The 18,692-nt window shown below is 42.3% G+C and overlaps 1 protein-coding gene and 1 pseudogene across 7 annotated transcripts in view; one reads left to right on the top strand and one right to left on the bottom strand.

The window, feature by feature from the left end:
- Positions 1-521: 521 nt before the first annotated feature.
- The window catches only part of LOC105467157 (zinc finger CCHC-type containing 10), a 31,095-nt gene continuing 12,924 nt past the window's right edge, over positions 522-18,692 (bottom strand). For 4 of the 7 annotated variants that reach the window (XM_011716600.3, XM_011716601.3, XM_011716602.3 and 1 more), the window contains 3 exons: positions 10,306-10,467; positions 3,670-3,711; positions 1,631-2,381 (listed from right to left, as the gene is read on the bottom strand). In XM_011716600.3, coding sequence (XP_011714902.1) covers positions 2,114-2,381; positions 3,670-3,711; positions 10,306-10,467 — 472 coding nt within the window. In that variant the 3' untranslated portion in view covers positions 1,631-2,113. Of the gene's footprint in view, positions 2,382-3,669; positions 3,740-10,305; positions 10,468-14,225; positions 14,343-18,692 lie in introns of all 7 variants that reach the window. The other 3 variants (XM_071098473.1, XM_071098474.1, XM_071098472.1) reach the window with 2 other exon arrangements.
- LOC139363768 (cytochrome c oxidase subunit NDUFA4 pseudogene) lies at positions 6,865-7,917 on the top strand (annotated as a pseudogene).

Here is an 18,692-nt window from a genome sequence, read left to right as displayed (position 1 = left end):
TAAAACTTTTTAAAAGTTAGTCTCCACTTTGCCATTGATTCTGTTTTTTGTTTTTTCTCATTCTGTCACCCAGGCTGGAGTGCAGTGGCACACTCATGGCTCACTGCAGCCTCAACCTCCTGGGCTCAAACTATTCTCTTGCCACAGCCTCCTGAGTAGCTGGGACTATAGGGGCACATTACAATGCCCAGCTAATTTTTAAATTGTTTTGTAGAGACGCAGTCTTACTATGTTGCCTAGGCTGGTCTCACACTCCTGGACTCAAGTGATTCTCCCGTCTTGGCTTCCCAAAATGTTGGGATTAGAGGCGTGAGCCACTGTGACAAGCCTGATTCTGTGTTTTTGAGTGAAATGCTTGACTAGAAGAACTGAGTTCCTGCTCTCTCTACTTCTCCAGTCATACTTTTAACAGCCATAATAGTAAAACTCTAAAATTGGAATTTGTTCAAATGTCTTTACACCTCAAATGGAATAAGAACTGGCATTAAATAAAACAGTAAAGAGATAACAGAATTTTAAGCTTGTGAGCACAAATTGTGAGTTTTATTTAACTGCAAGTGATGCAACCTATGTAACACATTCTTTTCTCATCCGTGTTCTTTAACTGCTAATATTACCTTTACAGAGACAAACATTATAAAATGTACCTGATTGGTAATTTATTAACTCTATCTGTCAAGTGATAATATTCTGTAGGCAGCCTTTGAAATGATGTTTTGAGAATTTATTTACAACCATTGAACACAGATGGTTTTGTAAAACTGACAATTATAGGCTCCTTAAACTCACAACATACATATATTTTAATATTTAAATAGCCTGTTTTCTTCAAAAGTAATTTTCTACTGCTTTTTCATAAAAATATAAAAAAGACAACATTTATAGTTTTAAAAACCTATATTTAACCCAAATCAAATTTTTTCTACAAATGATACCTCTTTCCAAAAAGTTAAAAAGACATCACAGAATACTGTGATGTTAAACCAAAGACTCATAACAATAACAGCATTTTACTTTTAAGAAATATTGTGCAGTATTTCCTTTTTGACCTTTCATGCTAGATTTCAACTATGTATATCCTATGTAAACACACCAGATTAATCCTATTCATATATATGCAGTAGACTGTCATATATATGACCAGTTACCATACAAACTGTCATAACGTGTTTTCAAAAATAGCAAAGGCAATCTTTTATGAAAGCTTAAAAAAAGCTTTTAATAAAAGGTGACCAACACTGCCCTAATTTTCAGTAAAAATTACGTCTTCTTCCTACCTTTCCCCCTGCTTTGAATGGTACCTTTTATTGCATGTTAATACACAAAGATATTTCTAGCACTTCTACTTGAGTTAGCCTCTTACATGGCTGCTTTCTTTTCTGATACACTGACTTTTGTCAGAAGGCACCAATATTAGACTCCTAAGTAGTTTCAAATGTTTTGTCCCTTTTTAGGTTCCTCTAGAATAATTTTCCTCAGAAAAGGATAACTTGAAAAACTTAAGGAACCAGAAGAAAATGAATGATATAACACAGTAATTTGAAACTTATAGCATTCAAAAACTATAAATATATTAATAGACTCCTTGAACATACCACTTAGGACAAAAAGTCAGATAACTTTCTGAACATAAATGTAAAAATAGAGCACATTTATTAACGGTAGGAAAACTAAGCTTACAGTAACAACATATTATATCTTACATAACACACAGCCAAAAGCATTAGAAATTCACTGCCAGATGTCCTGATGCACCATCCTGAAAATATGTCTGATACATACCACCAACATATATAACAAAGTATGGCATTTATTTCACAGAGAGAAAAGATAGTTTCATCACACAAACAGATTTGCAGATTTCAGCTTTAAGTTCTAGAGATATATTTTAAAGATAAAAAAGAAAAACAAGATTCACCCTTCAAATAAAAAAGTCTCTCTCTATAAGCCATTATTAATACTCTTTATGCTCTTACAATGTAAAACATTGAGAAACTTTTGAATTCTAGAAATGTTCACCAGTTAACCTACTTGGCCTTAACATATTCTAAATTCCCTTTCAAGAATCACATTAATGTTTTCAGTCCATCGGTCCAATATGGATGGAGCAACTCTATTTCTTTTTCTTCTTCTTTGGTGGTTCATCGTCAGAGCTGCTATCTGTGCTGGTGCTGCTGCTACTGGAAGAACTGGAGTCTGAGTCTGAATCAGAGGAGGAGGAAGAGGTTGTGGAGGAGGCTGAGGATGAGGAACTAGAGGAGCTTTCATCAGTGTCACTGTCCTCTGAGGAGGAAGAGGTAGATGTTTCTTCACTCTCTGATGAAGAATCACTGGCAGAACTGTCACTGCTACTGCTACTGGAACTGGTTACACTCTTAGACCTATCAGACAATACACAGTTATATACATGGGAAGGTGACATGTAATAGAATGTTAAAAGTAATTTCATTTTTTTTTTCTTTTCAGGACGGAGTCTTGCTGTGTCACCCAGGCTGGAGTGCAGTGGCATAATCTCAGCTCACTGCAACCTCCGCCTCCCGGGTTCAAGAAATTCTCGTGCCTCAGAGCCTCCCGAGTAGCCAGGATTACAGGCGTGCACACCCACGCCCAGCTGATTTTTGTATTTTTAGCAGAGATGGGGTTTCACCATGTTCATCATGTTGGCCAGGCTGGTCTCGAACTCCTGACCTCATGATCCGCCCGCCTCAGCCTCCCAAAGTGCTAGGATTACAGGCATGAGCCACCATGCCCGGCCAAAAGCAATTTCATATGATTCCGTTTATAAATATGCCTATATTCTGAAGCTTTGCTAGCATGTTATCCTTAGGTTTGATGTTTTGGAGATTGCCTAACTGCTGTAAACCACAGCTCCTCTCTCTACAAGGCATTGTTACTTCAGCAACTTAACTCTCTTGGATGGAATTCAAGATAAGCATATCTACTATATTACGTTTCAGAGGGAATAATGTTAGAATAAAGCTGCAGTATAACAATTGGGTCTATTTAAACCTCACGTAGCATAGCTGGTGACTGTTTCGTCATCTTTATTTTAACTACTTTGGACTAGATATGGCGGGCCAATAATTTCCTACCAGTCTATTAACACTTCCTATTCTAAGCCAAGGGACGACAATTATTTATTGTTTCCAGGTATAAGGACTCTAGAAAGTTGGAGTAAAAGGAGAAACAGAAGCAATGCATTTCCAGACAGGTTAAAAAAAGGAACTTATCGGAAAATAGGATGATTATTTAATTATAAATTGCAATAAGAGACTTCAGATCCAAATCTTATAGCTATTTTTTTTGAGACAAAATTTGCTCTGTCGCCCAGGCTGGAGTGCAATGGCATGATCTTGGCCCACTGCAACCTCTGCCTCCCGGGTTCAAGCAATTCTCCTGCCTCAGCCTCCTGAGTAGCTGGGATTACAGGCATGTGCCATGACACCCAGCTAATTTTGTATTTTCAGTAAAGACAGGGTTTCACCATGTTGGACAGGCTGGTCTCGAACTCCTGACCTCAGGTGATCCACCCACCTCAGCCTCCCAAAGTGCTGGGATTACAGGCATGAGCCACCGCGTCCAGCATAGCTATTATTTTAAAATCACCTTTCCTATCCCTCCAGTTAGTATTACATGTTATCTATAAAACACTACTAAAACCACACATACCTTTTTTTCTTGGCCTTTCTTTCCACATTGGTTTCTCCAATGCTGATAAACATGAGGGGGAAAAAAGCTCCTGTTAATAGAGTGATTATACACAGCTCAGACAAGCCCTTCTGCTATCCCCCAAACCATTTTACTCTGGAGAAACATTCTGTCTTTTTATCACATCTAGAGTACAGTATTTCTTATTATAAGCAAGTGGAAAGTCTGCTATTGTTGGATGTATATGGTACATGCAGTCAACTTAACCAGCATTTAAGCAAGATAACATATCTTAGCACCTGTATAAAAGTCGGGTAGGTTAGTAGTTAAGATGATTACTTTTTTTTAGTCTGAAACTGAGGCTGACATAGCTATATCACTACTTACTGAACAACAGAACAAAGCAAATAGCACAATAGCCGTAATTTGTAGTTTGAGTTCTCAGAATCATATAAATAGCTATTTCATAATTTTTCAAAATCAGCCCTTTAATTTAAAATATTTCTTTTTCTGTATGTCCCCCAACTGTTGAGTTATTTACTTTTTTTTTTTTTTTTGAGATGAAGTCTTGTTCTGTTGTCCAGGCTGGTGCAGTGGCACGATGTTAACTCACTGCAACCTCCACCGGGTTCAAGCAATTCTTCTGCCTCAGCCTCCTGAGTAGCTGGGACTGCAGGTGTATGCCACCAAGCCCGGCTAATTTTTATATTTTTAGTAGAGATGGAGTTTCACCATACTGGCCAGGCTAGTCTCAAACTCCTGACCTTACGATCCGCCCACCTTGGCCTCCCAAAGTCCTGGGATTACAGGTGTGAGCCACCCTGTCTGGCCGAGTTATTTACTTTTTTTTTTTTTTGAGATGGAGTCTCACTGTCGCCCAGGCTGGAGTGCAATGGCGCAATCTCGGCTCACTGCAAGCTCTGCCACCAGCGTTCACACCATTCTCCTGCCTCAGTCTCCTGAGTAGCTGGGACTACAGGCGCCCGCCACCACACCCGGCTAATTTTTTGTATTTTTAGTAGAGACAGGGTTTCACTGTTAGGATGGTCTCGATTTCCTGACCTTGTGATCCGCCCGCCTCGGCCTCCCAAAGTGCTGGGATTACATGCGTGAGCCACTGCGCCCGGCCGATTTACTCTTTAAAGACCAGAAATTTGGCCAGGTGCGGTGGCTCAACCTGTAATCCCAGCACTTTGGGAGGCCGAGGTGGGTGGATCACAAGCTCAGGAGATCGAGACCATTCTGGCTAACATGGTGAAACCCCACCTCTACTAAAAATACAAAAAACTAGCCGGGCGTGGTCACGGACGCCTGTAGTCCCAGCTACTAGGAGGCTGAGGCGGGAGAATGGCGTGAACCCGGGAGGCGGAGCTTGCAGTGAGCCGAGATCGCGCCACTGCACTCCATCCTGGGCGACACAGCAAGACTCCGTCTCAAAAAAAAAAAAAAAGACCAGAAATTTAATACTTCAAAACTATGTTCACTCACATTATTTATAAAGAATAAAGTCTGGTAAATCTGAACGAAAGGGACAAATGGCTTGCTGCTACTATTCTGTCAAACAACATGCATACTAAATCAGGTTTTTAAATTACAGAATTAGGCCAGGTGCAGTGGCTCACACCTGTAATCCCAGCACTCTGGGAGGATGAGGCGGGCAGATCATTTGACGTCAGGAGTTTGAGACCAGCCTGGCCAACATGGTGAAACTCTGTTTCTACTAAAAAAATACAAAAATTAGCCAGGCTTGGTGGTGCACGCCTGTACTCCCAGCTACCCAGGAGACTGAGGAAGGAGAATCTCTTGAACCTGGGAGGCGGAGGTTGCAGTGAGCCGAGATCGCACCATTGCACTCCAGCTTGGGTGACAGAGCAAGACTCTGTCTCAAAATAAAAACAACAACAACAACAACAAGAAAAAACAGAATTAATTCTATCACCACTGTCCTGAAAATTTAACTTTTTTTTTTTTTTTTTCTTTTTGAGACAGGGTCTCACTGTTACCCAGGCTGGAGCGCAGTGGCACGATCTTGGCTTATTGCAACCTCTGCCTCCCAGGCTCAAGCAATCCTCTCACGTCAACCTCCGGAGTAGCTGGGCATACAAGCATGCACCACCAAGCCTAGCTAAATTTTGTATTTTTTGTAGAGACGGGGTTTTACCATGTTGCCCAGGCTGGTCTTGAACTCCTAAGCTCAAGCAATCTGCTCACCTCAGCCTCCCAAAGTGTTGGGATTACAAGTGTGAGCCACCACACATGGCCAATGTTTTTATCTTCTGGCCTTCTCTATATTTCCTAGATAATGCTTCCATCCTTATTTCCTGAGTCTCCAAACATAAACATGTATTTATGTAAAGTTTTTTACACAATGAAATTACTTACTGAATTGTCATTTTGGGAGTAAAATAAGAGGGTGAAGTATACTTACTAAATTATAACTGAATCAAAACTCAGCAATCTTTTTTTTTTTTTTTTGAGAATGGAATCTCCCTCTGTTGCCCAGGCTGGAGTGCAGTGGCGTGATCTTGGCTCACTGCAAGCTCCACCTGCCGGGTTCACGCCATTCTCCTGCCTCAGCCTCCTGAGTAGCTGGGACCACAGGCGCCTGCCACCATACCCAGCTAATTTTTTTGTATTTTTAGTAGAGATGGGGTTTCACCGTGTTAGCCAGGATGGTCTCGAGCTCCTGATCTTGTGATTCACCTGCCTCGGCCTCCCAAAGTGCTGGGATTGCAGGTGTCAGCCACGGTGCCCGGCCAGCAGTCTTTTGTTTAACAAAGCCAGATTTATGTAATTATATACGTTTTAGACCAAAATACTTGTGAGATACAATTAGAAAAACATAAATGTCAAAATAAAATTTTATTTATTTATTTATTTTTTGTAGAGGTGGGTCTTGCTATGTTGCCCAGGCTGGTCTCAAACTCCTGTCCTCAAGTGATCCTCCCACCTTAGCTTCCCAACGTGCTGGGATTATAGGTGTGTGCCTAAACTAGAATGAAAATTTTCATAACCCGTATTTCATTCTTTAGGACAGGGGTTTTCAAACATTTTTTTTGCTTACATTCCTAATAAAATAATTTCTGGAAAATTTGTACTAGCAATTCTAAGTTTCAGTATTTGCAAAGGGCATGTTATATAAATATTATAAAAAGTTCTACAATAATTTAATACCTATTATTCACATAAGAACATGTGAACATGTTTAACAGTTGATACTTTTTTTTTTTTTTGAGGCAGAGTCTCGTTCTGTCGCCCAGGTGGGAGTGCTGTTGCGTGATCTCGGCTCACTTCAACCTCCTCCACCTCCCAGGTTCAAGCAATTCTCCTGTCTCAGACTCCTGAGTCGCTGGGATTACAGGTGCCCGCCACCATGCCTGGCTAATTTTTGTACTTTTAGTAGAGATGGGGTTTCACTATGTTGGCCAGGCTGGTATCGAACTCTTGACCTCAGGCGATCCACCCACCTTGGCCTCCCAAAGTGTTGGGATTATAGGCGTAAGCCATCACACCCAGCCTTTTTTTAAGGAACAGGGTCTTGGCGATACTACTTAGTTCAGGGCCTGGTGGCTAGGCTGGCTCTCTCCTTTCCTGGCGGAGGCTTCTGCCGCAAACATGCTCCGCCCGATCACGGGTCAGGCCAAGAAGCATGCGAAGCTGATCCCCCTCTTTGTATTTATTGGAACTGGAGGTACTGGAGCAGCACTGTTTCTCTTGCATCTGGCATTGTTCAATCCAGATGTTTGTTGGGACAGAAAGAATAACCCAGAGCCCTGGAACAAACTAGGTCCCAATGATCAATACAAGTTCTACTCAGTGAATGTGGATTACAGCAAATTAAAGAAAGAAGGTACAGATTTCTAAATGAAATGTTTCACTATAAAGCTGCTTTAGAATGAAGGTCTTCCAGAAGCCATCTGCCCAATTTTCCACTTAACCAGGAAATATTTCTCCTCTAAATGCATGAAATCATGTTGATGTAATCTACTGGAGATTACACTGATTAATAAATAACTGAAAGTTGAAAAAAAAAAAAAAAAGAAACAGGGTCTTGCTATGTTGCCTAGACTGGTCTTAAGACTCCTGGCCTCAAGTGATCCTCTTATCTTGGCCTCCCAAAGTGCTGGGATTATAGGCATGAGCCACAGCATCTGGTTGATAGTATAAAGTTTAATAATTATTACATTAAAACAAATTTATTGGTAATGTATATACACATATGTGTATGTGTGTGTGTGTGTGTATGTGTATATATATATATTTTTTTTCTTGGTGAGATAGAGTCTTGCTGTATCACCCAGGCTGGAGTGCAGTGGTGTGATTTCAGCTCCCTGCAACTTCTGCCTCCTGGGTTCAAGTAAGCCTCCTGCCTCAGCCTCCCAAGTAGCTGCAATTACAGGGTGCACCACCGCACCCAGCTAATTTTTGTATTTTTAGTAGAGGCAGGGGTTTGCCATGTTGGCCAGGATGGTCTCGAACTCCTGACCTCGAGTGATCCACCCACCTCGGCCTCCCATAGTGCTGGAATTACAGGCATGAGCCACTGTGACCAGTCCGGAAATGCATTTCTTAATGACAGATTTTTTTCTAGTTTATGTATCTATAAATAAATATTTCTTCATAGTAGAATGTGACCAGGTTTGGCATCAATTAAATTCCTATTTTTAAATTTTATTTTTTCAATAGAGATGGCTCCTGGGGAATTAATTCTTATTATTTATTTTTTTTTGAGATGGAGTTTTGCTCTTGTTGCCCAGGCTGGAGTGCAATGGTGCAATCTCGGCTCACCACAACCTCTGCCTCCCGGGTTCAAGCAGTTCTCCTGCCTCAGTCTCCCAAGCAGCTGGGATTATGGGCATGCACCACCAACGCCTGGATAATTTTGTATTTTTAGTAGATACGGCGTTTCTCCATGTTGGTTTCAGGTTGGTCTCGAACTCCCAACCTCAGGTGATCCGCCCGCCTCAGCCTACCAAAGTGCTGGGATTATAGGCATGAGCCACCATGCCCAGCTTAATTCACGTGCCTGTACTCCCAGCTACTCTGGAGGCTGAGGCAAAATCACTTGAACCTGGGAGGCAGAGGTTGAAGTGAGCTGAGATGCACTCCAGCCTGGGTGACACAGCGAGACTCTGACTCAAAAAAAAAAATTTTACTCTCAAAAATTATGGCCAGCTGGGCATGGTGGCTCACCTCTATAATCTTAGCACTTTGGGAGGCTGAGGTGGGTAGACTGCTTGAGCTCAGGAGTTTGAGACCACCCGGGCAACACGGCAAAATCCCATCTCTACCAAAAATACAAAAAATTAGCCAGGCGTGGTGGTGGGCACCTGAAGTCTCAGCTACTTGGGAGGCTGAGGTGGGAGAATTACTTGAACCCAGGAGGTGGAGGTTGCAGTGAGATGAGACTGCACTCCAGCCTGGGTGGCATAGTGAGACCCTGTCTCAAAACAAACAAACGAACAAACAAACAAAACTATTATGACCATTCACTTTCTCAGCACAAACGTCACCATTCTGAAAAACCATCTAGGTTTTCATACATGAGGACAATACACTAAGGTATGTTAGAGATGGGTGAGAGGTATACCTTTCTTTTATGAGATTAGAAAAGCATCGTTAGAAAAGGGGAAGTAGAAAAGGAGACCAGTAGGCAAGTCCTCATCCAGATTTGTTTTAGGAAGAATTGTATATGAATGTTGATAATCTAGAAATTGGTTATCTGTTCCTGCATAACTCTTAAAGAACTTTCATGTCCACAAATTGGAAGACTACTGCCTTGAAAGTCTAAATACTTAAGACACTATTCTACAGCTAACAGCCCTTACGAAGATGCTGCTTTTTTTTTTTTTTTTTTTTTTGAGACAGAGTCTCGCTCTGTCGCCCAGTCAGGAATTCAGGAATGCAGTGGCACGATCTCAGCTCACCAAAACCTCCACCGCCCAGGTTCAAGTGATTCTCTTGCCTTAGCCTCCTGAATAGCTGGGATTACAGGTACCTGCCACCATGCCCGGCTAATTTTTGTATTTTTAGTAGATATAGGATTTCACCATGTTGGATGGTCTCAAACTACTGGACTCATGTGATCTGCCCGCCTCAGCCTCCCAAAGTGTTGGGATTACAGGTGTGAGCCATTGTGCCCAGCCAATTCTTCTTTTTATAAACATAAATCATAGCATATTATATATTCTGTTCTCTACCTTATTTAATATACCTGATACTTCTTGGATAGCTTTCCATGTCAGTTCATATAATCAATCTCTTAATTCAATTGTCATTTCATTGACAGTTGAGGCAATAAAGCAAAATGACTAAGACCATGAATCTGGGGGACAGGCTGCATGCTTTAACACATACTTTTTCTTCTTACTAGCTGTATGACAATGAGTAAGTTATTCAAATCTCCTTGCTTTAGTTTCTTCATATGTAAAATAAAGACAATAATACTACCCACCTTAATAGTGTAGATATCAGGTTTAAATAAACTAATACTTATAAAGACCCTAGAATAGTGCTTGGCACATAGTAAGCATCCATTAAACATCACTAACATTATAATTAAAATCTGGAGAACCACCATTAAACATTTGGTCCTTTAATAAAGTCTATAAATACACATTAAAAAAATATTCCTTTGTATACCACATGTAAACCTACCTTTGCTGTAATAATAATCTGTTTTCTTTTTCTTTTAAAGCTTTCTTTAGTTCTGCTGTCCTTGAGGGCCTGTGTAGGTATTTTCTTTTTCCTGTGCATTCGTAAGTCCAATGTCCAAATTCCAAGCATTTCTGACATCTTACATGTTGCTTATTTGCTTCACTACAGAACAAAAAGTAGAATACAAGCCTTAAAATTTTATCTTGTGACTTTCACACTGAGAACTATAAAAAATATGAAGAATAAAATTATGTTTACTCTTATGGTCCAATTCACAAAAATAAACATTTTATTCTTTGTATTATGTGAGACTGAATACAAGTCTAATAAGTATAATTATATGGTTTGGCTGTGTCCCTATCCAAATCTCATATTGAATTCCCACATGTTGTGGAAGAAACCTGGTGGGAGGTAACTTAATCATAGGGGCAAGTCTTTCCTGTGCTGTTCTCGTGATAGTGAATAAATCTCACAAGATGTGATGGTTTTAAAAATAGGAGTTTCCGGCCAGGCACGGTGGCTCATGCCTGTAATTCCAGCACTTTGGGAGGCTGAGGCAGGCGGATCACAAGGTCAGGAGATGGAGACCATCCTGGCTAACACGGTGAAATCCCATCTCTACTAAAAATACAAAAAATTAGCTGGGCATGGTGGTGGGCGCCTGTAGTCCCAGTTACTGGGGAGGCTGAGGCAGGAGAATGGCATGAACCCGGGAGACGGAACTTGCAGTGAGCCAAGATTGTGCCACTGTACTCCAGCCTGGGTGACAGAGTGAGACTCCATCTCAAAAAAAAAGAAAAAAAAAAAGAATCAGAAAATCAGGCCAGGCGCAGTGGCTCATGCCTGTAATCCCAGCACTTTGGGAGGCCGAGGTGGGTGGATCACGAGGTCAGGAGTTCGAGACCAGTCTGGCCAATGTGGTGAAACCCCGTCTCTACTAAAAATACAAAAATTAGCTGGGCGTGGTGGCGGGTACCTGTAATCCCAGCTACATGGGAGGCTAAGGCAGGAAAATCATTTGAACCTGGGAGATGGAGGTTACAGTGAGCCTCGATTGCGCCATTGCACTCCAGCCCGGGCAACAGGGTGAGACTCCCATCTCAAAAAAAAAAAAATCAGCAAATCAACAAGGGGGTAAAGAATAATCAACCTGACCAGCTGAAGTGGCTCACGTCTGTAATCCCAGCATTCTGGGAGGCCACAGGTAGAAGGATTGCTTAAGGCCAGGAATTTGAGACCAGCCAGGCAGGACAACACAGCAAGACTATCTCTACAACAAATTTTGGAAAATTAGCCCAGGCCAGGCCCGGTGGTTCACGCTTGTAATCCCAGCACTTTGGGAGGCCAAGGCAGGCAGATAATTTGAGCTCAGAAGTTTGAGACTAGCCTGGGCAACATGGTAAAACCCTGTCTCTACAAAAACTACAAAAATTAGCCAGGTGTGGTGGCAAACACCTCTAGTCCCAGCTACTTGGGAAGCTGAGAGAGGAGGCGCAATCGAGCCCAGGAGTTCAAGGCTACAGTAAGCTATCATTGCGCCACTGCACTTCAACCTGGGTGACAGAGGGAGATTCTCTTTTTTTTTTTTTTTTTAAAGATGGAGTCTCACTCTGTTGCCCAGGCCGGAGTGCAGTGGCACGATATTGGCTCACCACAACTCTGCCTCCCAGGTTCAAGCGATTCTCCCACCTCAGCCTCCCAAATAGTTGAGACTACAGGCATGCACTATCATGCCCGGCTAATTTTTGTATTTTTTGTAGACGTGGGGTTTTGCCATGTTGGCCAGGCTGGTCTCAAACTCCTGGCCTCAAGTGATCCACCTACTTCAGCCTCCCAAAGTGCTGGGATTACAGGCATGAGCCACTGTGTCCTGCCTGATTCTGTCTCTTAAAAAAAAAAAAAAAAAAAAAAAAAAATGGCCAGGCACGGTGGCTTATTCTCGTAATCCCAGCACTTTGTGGGGCTGAGGCAGGCGGATTGCTTGAGGTCAGAAATTCGAGACCAGCGTGGCCAACATGGTGAAACCCGTCTTTACTAACACAAAAATTGCCAGGCTTGGTGGCGCACACCTGTAATCTCAGCTACTCAGGAAGCCGAGGCAGGAGAATCATTTGAACCTAGAAGGCAGACGTTCCAGTGAGCCGAGATCACGCCACTGCACTCTGGCCTGGGCGCCAGAGTGAGGCTCTGTCTCAAAAAAAAAAAAAAAATTAAAACAAGATATGGAACAAGACAGAAATCCAGAGTTCAGTCAATTTCTGTGCTGGGTGTGTCTGTCCATCACAAGAGAGTAAGTATCACATATTACAAGCTAAGGAGACAAACTCTGCGTCAGAGTTAAGACGAAGGGCTATACCCTACGAATAAACCCAAGTTTTTACAAACTTCAGCCAACTTCTAGTTACCTAGAAGACTGAGAAAAATCCAGTCCCTGAAATTGGACTGATACAGCCAAGGAAGAAAAAGAAATAAAAGAACTGAAAAGGAAAAAACCTGTCATTTCTTATCGATTACGCATTAGGTACACTGTAAATCCTAATGAATCTACAGATAAAATATTTTGAAATAATTAGAATTAAGTGAGTTTAGCAAGGTTTTACATTTGGGTCCGCAATTTTTTTTTTTTTTTTTTTTTTGGAGACAAAGTCTTGCTCTGTCGCCCAGGCTGGAGTGCAGTGGCGCGATCTCGGCTTACTGCAACCTCTGCCTCCCAGGTTAAAGCAATTCTCCTGCGTCAGCTTCCGGAGTAGCTGGAACTACAGGCACACACCACCACGCACAGCTAATTTTTTGTATTTTAGTAGAGATGGGGTTTCACCATGTTATCCTGGCTGGTCTCAATCTCCTGGGCTCAGGCAATCCACCCGCCTCAGTCTCCCAAAGTGCTAACATTACAAGTGTGAGCCACCACGCCCGGTACAGGTCAGCAAATTTTTCTGTAAAGGGTCAGGTAGTAAATATTACAGTCTTTGTGGAACAAGAGGCAAAACTGTGGATGTTATATAGGTACTCATGTAACATGAGAGAAAACAAATTTCCATATTTTGTGGACAAAATGGAGGCTCATACATAAACAACATTCTTAGCTTATGAGCCTCCAAAAACAGGTAGCAGGCAGGATTCAGTGACCATGGTTTGTGGAACCTTATATTAGCTATAGAGGCACCATATAAAGATGAATTGAGTTTCTATACAACAAAAACAGTTTTTGTATTTAGTTTGTAGAGATGAGGTCTCCTTATGTCGCCCAGGCTAGTTTCAAATTCCTGAGCTCAAGTGATCCTCGCACCTTGGCCTCCTAAAGCGCTGGGATTACAGGCGTGAATCACTGCACCAAGCCACAAAAACAGTTTAAAAGGAACTTTGTTGTTTTTTTTTTTTTTTTTTGAGATGGAGTTTTGCTCTTGTTGTCCAGGCTGGAGTACAACGGCGCGATCTCAGCTCACTGCAACAGCCACCTCCTGGATTCAAGTGATTCTCCAGCCTTAGCCTCCCCAGTAGCTGGGATTACAGGTGCCTGCCACCATACCCAGCTAATTTTTTTTGTATTTTTAGTAGATGCGGGGTTTCACTATGTTGGTCAGGCTGGTCTCGAACTCCTGACCTCAGGTGATCCACCCACCTTGGCCTTCCAAAGTATTGGGATTACAGGTGTGAGCCACCGCACCTGGCTAAAAGGAATCTTTTAATTTAAAAGAAATTTTTTTTTTTTTTTAAGAGAAGAGGTCTCACTAAGTTGCCAAGGCTGGTCATGAACTCCTGGGCTCAAGCAATCCTCCTGCTTTGGCCTCCCAGATTACAGACATGAGCCACTGCATAAGTGAACATTTTAAAAAGATAATATTTATAATAATCCTAGAAACTACCAAATACCTAGAAAACAGAGAAAAGAAGTGTGAGACTTTTAGGCAAAAACAAACCTTAGACCAGGCATGGTGGCTCACGCCTGTAATCCCAACACTTTGGGAGGCCAAGGCAGGTGGATCACAAAGTCAGGAGTTCAGGACCATCCTGGCCAAGATGATGAAACCCCATCTCTAATAAAAATACAAAAAAATTAGCTGGGCGCAGTGGCAGACACCTGTAATCCTAGCTACTCAGGAGGCTAAGGCAGGAGAATTGCTTGAACCAAGACCAGGGCAGTAGAGGATGCAGTGAGCCAAGATCACACCACTGCACTCCAGCCTGGGCAGTAGAGTGAGACTCCATCTAAAAACAAAAACAAACAAACAAAAAAACAAAAACCCTGACTGAGATAAATTAAATACCAATATAAGTAGCTAAACAAATAGAGGGATATACCATGTTCATAGACTGGAAGGTTCAATATTATAAAATGTCAATTCTCTCCAAATTCCTGTATAGATTCAAAGCAATTCCAATAAAAATCCCAAAAGTTTATTTGGGTGCAGAACTTAACAAGCTCATTATAAAATGTGTACACAGCCAGGCTCGATGGCTCTCTCCTGTAACCCCAGCACTCTGGGAGGCCAAGGTAGGCAGATCACTTGAGGTCAGAAGTTCGAGACCAGCATGGGTAACACGGTGAAAGCCCATCTCCACCAAAAAAAAATTTTTTTTAAATTATCTGGGCATAGTGGCATGCACCTGTAGTCCCCAACTACCTGGGAGGCCAAGGTAGGCAGATCACTTGAGGTCAGAAGTTCGAGACCAGCGTGGGTAACATGGTGAAAGCCCATTTCCACCAAAAAAAATTTTTTTTAATTATCTGGGCATGGTGGCATACACCTGTAGTCCCCAACTACCTGGGAGGCTGAGGCAGGAGAATTGCTTGAACCTGGCAGGCAGAGGTTTCAGTGAACCAAGATCGTGCCACTGCACCCCAGCCTGAGCGACAGAGAGGATCCATCTCAAAAAAAAAAAAAAAAAAAAGTGGGCCAGGCTCGGTGGCTCACTCCTGTAATCCCAGCACCTTGGGAGGTCGAGGCAGGCAAATCACCTGAGGCCAGGAGTTTAAGACCAGCCTGGCCAACATGGTGAAACCTCACCTCTACTAAAAATATAAAAATTAGCCGGGTGTGGTGGTGTATGCCTGTAATCCCAGCTACTTGGGAGGCTGAGGCAGGATAATTTCTTGAACTTGGGAGGCAGAGGTTGCAGTGAGCCAAGATCATACCACTGCACTCCAGCCTGGGCAACAGACTGAGACTCCATCTCAAAAAAAAAAAAGTGTACAGAAATTCAAAAGGCTAGTAACAGACAAAATATAACAGAAAAACAAGATGAAGTAGAATATGAAAAGACAGTACAAAAATGGGACTAGGGGCCAATCACAGTGGCTCATGCCTGTAATCCTAGCACTTTGGGAGGCCAAGGCGGGTGGATCACTTGAGGTCGGAAGCCCAAGATCAGCCTGGCCAATATGGTGAAACCTCGTTTCTACTAAAAATACAAAAAATTAGCTGGGCATGGCAACACACACCTGTGGTCCCAGCTACTTGCGAGGCTGAGGCAGGAGAATTGCTTGAGCCTGAGAGGCGGAGACTGCAGTGAGCCAAGACAGCGCCGCTGCACTCCAGCCTGGGCGACAGAATGAGGCTCCATCTCAAAAACAAAAAACAAAAAACAAAAAAATTTTTAAAAAGGGACTAGGGGCCGGGCGCGGTGGCTCAAGCCTGTAATCCCAGCACTTTGGGAGGCCGAGACGGGCGGATCACGAGGTCAGGAGATCGAGACCATCCTGGCTAACACAATGAAACCCTGTCTCTACTAAAAATACAAAAAAATTAGCCGGGCAAGGTGGCGGGCGCCTGTAGTCCCAGCTACTCGGGAGGCTGAGGCAGGAGAATGGCGTAAACCCGGAGGCGGAGCTTGCAGTGAGCCGAGATAGCGCCACTGCACTCCAGCCTGGGCGACAGAGCGAGACTCCGTCTCAAAAAAAAAAAAAAAAAAAAAGGGACTAGGAAACACAAATGAACAATAAACATATGAAAAAGTATTCATTAGTAATCAAAGAAAAGCAAATTAAAACCCCAACACCACTACACCCCTCCCAGAAAGACTAAAAATAAAAACTAGTAATAGCAAATGTTAGCAAAGATATGTAGCAAAAGAGGCCAGGCGTGGTGGCTCACATGTGTAATCCCAGCACTTTGGAAGGCTGAGGCAGGCAGATCACAAGGTCAGTAGTTCGAGACCAGCCTGGACAACATAGTGAAACCCCATCTCTACTAAAAATACAAAAATTAGCTGGGCATGGTGGTGCGCACCTGTAGTACCAGCTACTAGGAGGGCTGAGGCAGGAGACTCGCTTGAACCCAGGTGGCGGACACTGTGGTCAGACAAGTTTGCGCCACTGCATTCCAGCCTGGGCAACAAAGCAAGACTCCGTCTCAAACAGAAAAAAAAAAAAAAAAAGTTATGTAGGAAAAGAAACATCCATCCACTGTTGATAAGAATACAAATTGGTACAACTATTTTGGAAAAAAAAAAAAACCTCAAAAACAACCATTTACTATATTTGAAAAGATATGCTTACTCTATGGCTCAGCAATTCTACTTGCATGCAATAGAAATCCACGCGCAAGTATACCAAAAAATATTTACAATATTGCTTTTCCTTTATGTATTATAGCTTTTAAAAATTTTCAGTCACAACCTTACAGAAAAGTTCTAACTCTGTTTCAAATAATTATTTTTCCTGAATCATTTGTAAGTTGCCCACTTGATTCCTCATCAACCCAAAATATTTTACTGCATATTTTCTGTAAACTAGAAACTTCTCCTATATATCAATCAAAATCAAGAAATTAATATTGATACATTCCTACTATTTACTCTTTAGACCACATTTAAGTTTCATCAAATGTCTTAACGTCCCGTATAGCAAATTCAGTTTAGCGCCAGAGTTGCACTTGTCACATTTCTTTAGTCTCCTTCAGTAGGAAGAGTTCCTCCGTCACGTCTTGCTTTCATGATCTTGACACTTTTTTGAAAATTACAAGCCAGGTATCTTTGCAGTGTGCTTTAATTTGAGTTGGAAAATTTGCTTCCAAGCCCACTCATGTGGCTATTTGCAGAAGGCGTTAGTTTCTTGCCATGTTGGCCTTTCCACAGTGCTGCTTACAACACAGCTTTGCCCAGAGTGAATGACCAAGACCATCACTTTTGCTGTATTCTACTGATCACACAGACCAACCATGGTATAACGCGTGATTACACAAGGGTGTACCAGGAGACAGAGATCATCATAGTCCATCTTGGAGGCTGGCTATCACATCTGATATCTCTGAGTATCTTTGGCAGGAATAAAATAGAAGTGATGCTGTGTACTTCTCATTGTATCCTAGCAGGTTACCATAAGACTTAAATTTGTCTTATTACTGATGACGTTCACTTTGATCCCTTGGTTAAGGAGTGTCTACCAGACTTCGCCATTGTGAGGTTTTTTTGTTTTTTGTTTTGGTTTTTTTTGAGACTAAGTCTTGCTCTGGCACCCAGGCTGGAGTGCAGTGGCATGATCTCAGCTCACTGCAGCCTCTGCCTCCCGGGTTCCAGAGATTCACCTGCCTCAGCCTACTGAGTAGCTGGGATTACAGGCGCGCATCACCACACCCAGCTAATTTCTGTATTTTCAGTAGAGACAGGGTTTCACCATGTTGACCAGGCTGGTCTCGAACTCCTGACCTCAAGTGATCCGGCAGACTTGGCCTCCCAAAGTGCTGGGATTACAGGCAGAAGCCACAGCGTTTGGCCTGTAAACTTACTTTTCATCCTTTTGTAATTGTGGCAGTTTTAAAGTATGTCCACAAATTTTGTGGAATTGTAATTCCCCTCTCCTTGGGTGTGGCTTGGACTTCACAACTTGCTTCCAACTAACAGAATGAAGCAAGGTGAGGGAGTGTGACTTTGAAGACTAGGTCAAGCAGCTGTCATGTTATCAAGATAGTCAAGCAGCCGCCACAATGACCTATGTGGCAAGGAACCTCACCCTTCTGTCAATAGCCATGTAAGTGAACCATCTGGGAAGCAGATTCCTAGTTCTGGTCAAGCCTTCAGATAACTGCTGCCCCTACCAACATCCTGATCACAACCACATGGGACAGCCTGAGTCAGAACCACTCACCTAGGTCACTCCTCAATTCCTGACCCAGGGAAATTATGCATTAATATTTATTGTTATAAGCCACTAAATTTTAGAAGTAATCTGTTACACAGTAATTGGTAACTAATACAGTAATTATTTTGTGGGCTAATACTTGAAAGTCCATAAATATCCTACTCCTCATTAAATATTTAGTTCCTTTATTCATGAGTATGGATTAAAGTTTTTCAATTTTATTCAATGGGTTATAATCCATCACCATCTTTTAGTCTGAGGCTCAAATTGTCACAGTTTTGGTCAGTGGGAGCCCCTTCAAGCTGGA

Source organism: Macaca nemestrina, chromosome 6, assembly GCF_043159975.1.
Source record: "Macaca nemestrina isolate mMacNem1 chromosome 6, mMacNem.hap1, whole genome shotgun sequence".
Taxonomy (NCBI): domain Eukaryota; kingdom Metazoa; phylum Chordata; class Mammalia; order Primates; family Cercopithecidae; genus Macaca; species Macaca nemestrina.
Note: the sequence above shows the minus strand (reverse complement) of the source record. Positions and strands in the feature narration are given on the sequence as shown.